The sequence below is a fragment of the Condylura cristata genome, unplaced genomic scaffold, assembly GCF_000260355.1.
Source record: "Condylura cristata isolate star-nosed mole 26May11 unplaced genomic scaffold, ConCri1.0 scaffold00074, whole genome shotgun sequence".
NCBI lineage: Eukaryota > Metazoa > Chordata > Mammalia > Eulipotyphla > Talpidae > Condylura > Condylura cristata.
This window is the reverse complement of record NW_004567175.1, coordinates 225,438-228,396: the sequence shown is the minus strand read 5'-3', so window position 1 is coordinate 228,396 and position 2,959 is coordinate 225,438. Positions and strand designations below refer to the sequence as shown.

The following is a 2,959-nucleotide window of genomic DNA, read 5'->3' as shown; positions in this document are numbered from 1 at the left end:
TGGGTGCTCCCCTCCATAGTGCTCCCCCAGTGCTGCTCCCCTCCAGGATGCTCCCTGCTGTGGCTGCGCTGCCTGGAAACATGGGCACTGCTCCCTGCACGTGGGGCTGGGGGGCAGCTCCTACCGCTGACCCTCCTGGGCTGTCTCTCCTGAAGGCCTGTCCACAGCAGCAGGGGCGGAATCACTGCCCTCTGGCCCTCTGGACAGGACCTCCAGGGCTGCGAGGACAGAGAGGCCGCAGGAGGGGAAGGGCGCCTGGCCCAGGAGCGCATCAGCTGCCCCTCAGGCTCCCCCAGGCTGACCCAGGGTGCGTCCAACCCCCTCTCCCTTTGGGGTCAGCCACAGCTCCCCGGGGCTGTGCACACCACGGGAGGGGTGTCCAGGATGGGCTGGCCAGGGCAGGACCCCTCTGTGCCAGGCCCCACCGCCTGCTCCCCATGCCCCTGCATGCCCCCCTTCTCTCCAAGCCCCACCCCTCACCCTCCCCAAGCCCTTGCAAGGGTCTCCCTCCGCTCCCCACCCCACCCGCTGGTTCCCATGGCCCCCCCGGAAGCTCCCCAAGCCTTTGCATGCGCCCCACCCCCCGCGCATTCCCATGGCCCCCCAAGTACCTCGCGGTCCTGCGCTCCAGCTCCCCAAGGCCCTCACGCTCCTCGGCAGCCCTCGGACACCCCCTCCCTCAGCTGAGGGGCGGGGCTGCGGTGGGGCCAGGGCGCCCCCGCCCTGCTTGAAGGTCAAGGTCCGCGTCCCTCGGTTGCTAGGCAACCGAAACCAACCGACTGTGGGCGGCGGGCGGATAGTGCGGCCAGACCCGGGACGCGTCGCGGCACCCCACCATGGACCTGGTCATCACGCAGGAGCTGGCCCGCGCCGAAAGCCAGCATGGTGGGCAGGCGACCTGGCCCCTGCAGACTTGGGCTGGCGCCGGGAGAGCCAGGGCCCTTCGCGCTCCCGAAACCGCGGGAGACCCCAGCCACAGCGCCCCCGCAGGCCAGCAGGCCAGGGAGTGCTGCCGCTAGCGGACCTCTCTGCGCCCCAGCCCCTCCAGCTCCAGGCGGGTGGGGGCTGGGGTGGGGCAGGGGGGGAGGGGCGGCCGCGCCTGACCCACCTTGGGTCCGCAGACGAGGCCGCCCTGCGGAGGGCCTACGAGCTGATCAAGGCGGCCAACCTGGGCAAGTCCGAGCTGGACCCGGTGGAGAGCTTCAGTCCCCACCTGTTCGTCCTGTGCGCCGAGCAGGCACTGAAGGTGCGGGGTGGGCAGGGGCTGGGGGGCGTCCAGCTAGCTCCTTCCCCCGCCCCTCCTTCCCCGCCCCCTCCCCCACCCTGGGGAGCGTGGCTCAGGGTCCCCTTGCAGGTGGGACAGCCGCAGGTGAGCGAGGACTGCCTCCAGATGTACTTCAAGGTGAAGGGGCCCGTCACTCAGTTTCTGGGTCGAGCGCACCTGTGCAGCGCCCAGCTGTGCGCCCCCAAGTCCACAGATGACCTGGTGAGCACTTGCCCGCCCCGCTGGCCGGCCTGCCAGCTCCCCTGAGGGTGCCACAGCCCCACTATGCCAGGGACGACACGCCTCCGGGCACCTGGCGGCCGGTGCTGCTTGCTTTGCCTGGGCAGCGTGGCCTCCTGGGGTCCCCTTGGAGCTGGCCCTGGCCTCCCGGGGTCGCCAAGCCCTGCAGCCCTCTCAGTGACCCCCCCCCTTGCAGGAGGAGTTCGAGAACTGCGTGACCCAGTACATGAAAGCCATCAGCTTCGCCAAAGGCGAGCCCAGGTAGGGTCAGGGCGCCTCTGACCGCTGGGCTGACCAGCCTGCCCGCGTTCCCGCCCAGGGCGGCGTCCGCCCCTTTCCCTTCGCTGTGGGCCTGTCCCTCCCGGCACGTGTCCTCTGCACGCTGGGGGCTGGGCTTGCAGGCGCTGAGGCCTCCTGCCGCCCTGGCCGCAGCCCACAGGTGGGGCGCCGGCAGCTCCCACTCAGCAGAGAAAACACAGACTCTGTCCAGATCAGACTTATGGAACCCGCCGTAGTAACATGTCACTGAGGGCGCGTGGCACTGGCTCCCTGCCTGCGCCCGCTGTCGGTGTGGGGTACAGGCGAGCCAGGCCTCCTCAGTGGGGACAGGTGGAGGGCACAGTGCGATTTGGGGGAGACCGGGCCTGGAGCTGTGAAGCTGGAGAGGCGGGTGGCCCAGGCTGGGCTCCGGGCTCAGAGGCACCTGCAGGCGGCTAGGTGGGCGGGGCGCCGGGTGGGCGGGGCGCCGGGTGGGCGGGGCGCCGGGTGGGCGGGGCGCCCCTGGGCCTGCCTTCTCCTGGAGGTCTGGGCTGGGGCAGCCTCCAGAGTGGCCATCCTGGAGTTCCGACCCCACTCTCCTCCCGGCTGCCCCCGGGCGGAGGGTCTGCTCCCGCCGGCCGTGCAGGGCCACTGGCCAGCGCACAGGGTCGGGGCTGCTGCCCGGGCCCACCTCCCCCCGCAGCCCTGCTCGCCTCCCGTCAGGTGAACGCAGCTCCGCAGGCCTCCCCTGAGCTCTCGCCCACGCCCCTGTGGCCCGCCCTCGGGAGCCTGGAGGCCAGGCCTGGGCGGTCCCCCGCGGGCAGCGGACGGCTTCGGGGACGGAAGCCCGCTCAGGCTGGGGCTGAGCAGGGCCCCGGCCGCAGGTACCACTTCCTGGTGTTCAACGCTTCGGTCCTGTACTGGGAGATGGCGCGGCCCTTCCTCAAGGCGGGGTACCGGCACCACCTGATCCCCAGCCTGAGCCGCGTGGTGACCGCGCTGAGCCAGACAGAGGAGGAGGAGGACAAGCCCTGGCGCGCGGAGCTGACGCTGTGAGCCCGCCAGAGGCCCGGCGGCAGGCCCGTCCCCGCCCCGTCCCCGTCCCCACGCGAGCCCCGCGTCACCTCTTCCCCGCGCGGAGCAGGTCAAAGCCCTCGTTGATCTTCTCGAAGGGCAGCACGTGGGTCACCAGGGGGT

The 2,959-nt window shown here is 71.9% G+C and overlaps 1 protein-coding gene across 1 annotated transcript in view; it reads left to right on the top strand.

The window, feature by feature from the left end:
- Window positions 1–823: 823 nt before the first annotated feature.
- Window positions 824–2,959, top strand: part of CFAP46 (cilia and flagella associated protein 46) — a 45,173-nt gene continuing 43,037 nt past the window's right edge. The window contains exons 1-5 of the mRNA XM_012734814.1: window positions 824–885; window positions 1,122–1,246; window positions 1,355–1,486; window positions 1,701–1,765; window positions 2,647–2,814. Of these exons, the coding sequence (XP_012590268.1) occupies window positions 837–885; window positions 1,122–1,246; window positions 1,355–1,486; window positions 1,701–1,765; window positions 2,647–2,814 (539 nt within the window). The 5' untranslated portion in view covers window positions 824–836. The remainder of the gene's footprint in view (window positions 886–1,121; window positions 1,247–1,354; window positions 1,487–1,700; window positions 1,766–2,646; window positions 2,815–2,959) is intronic.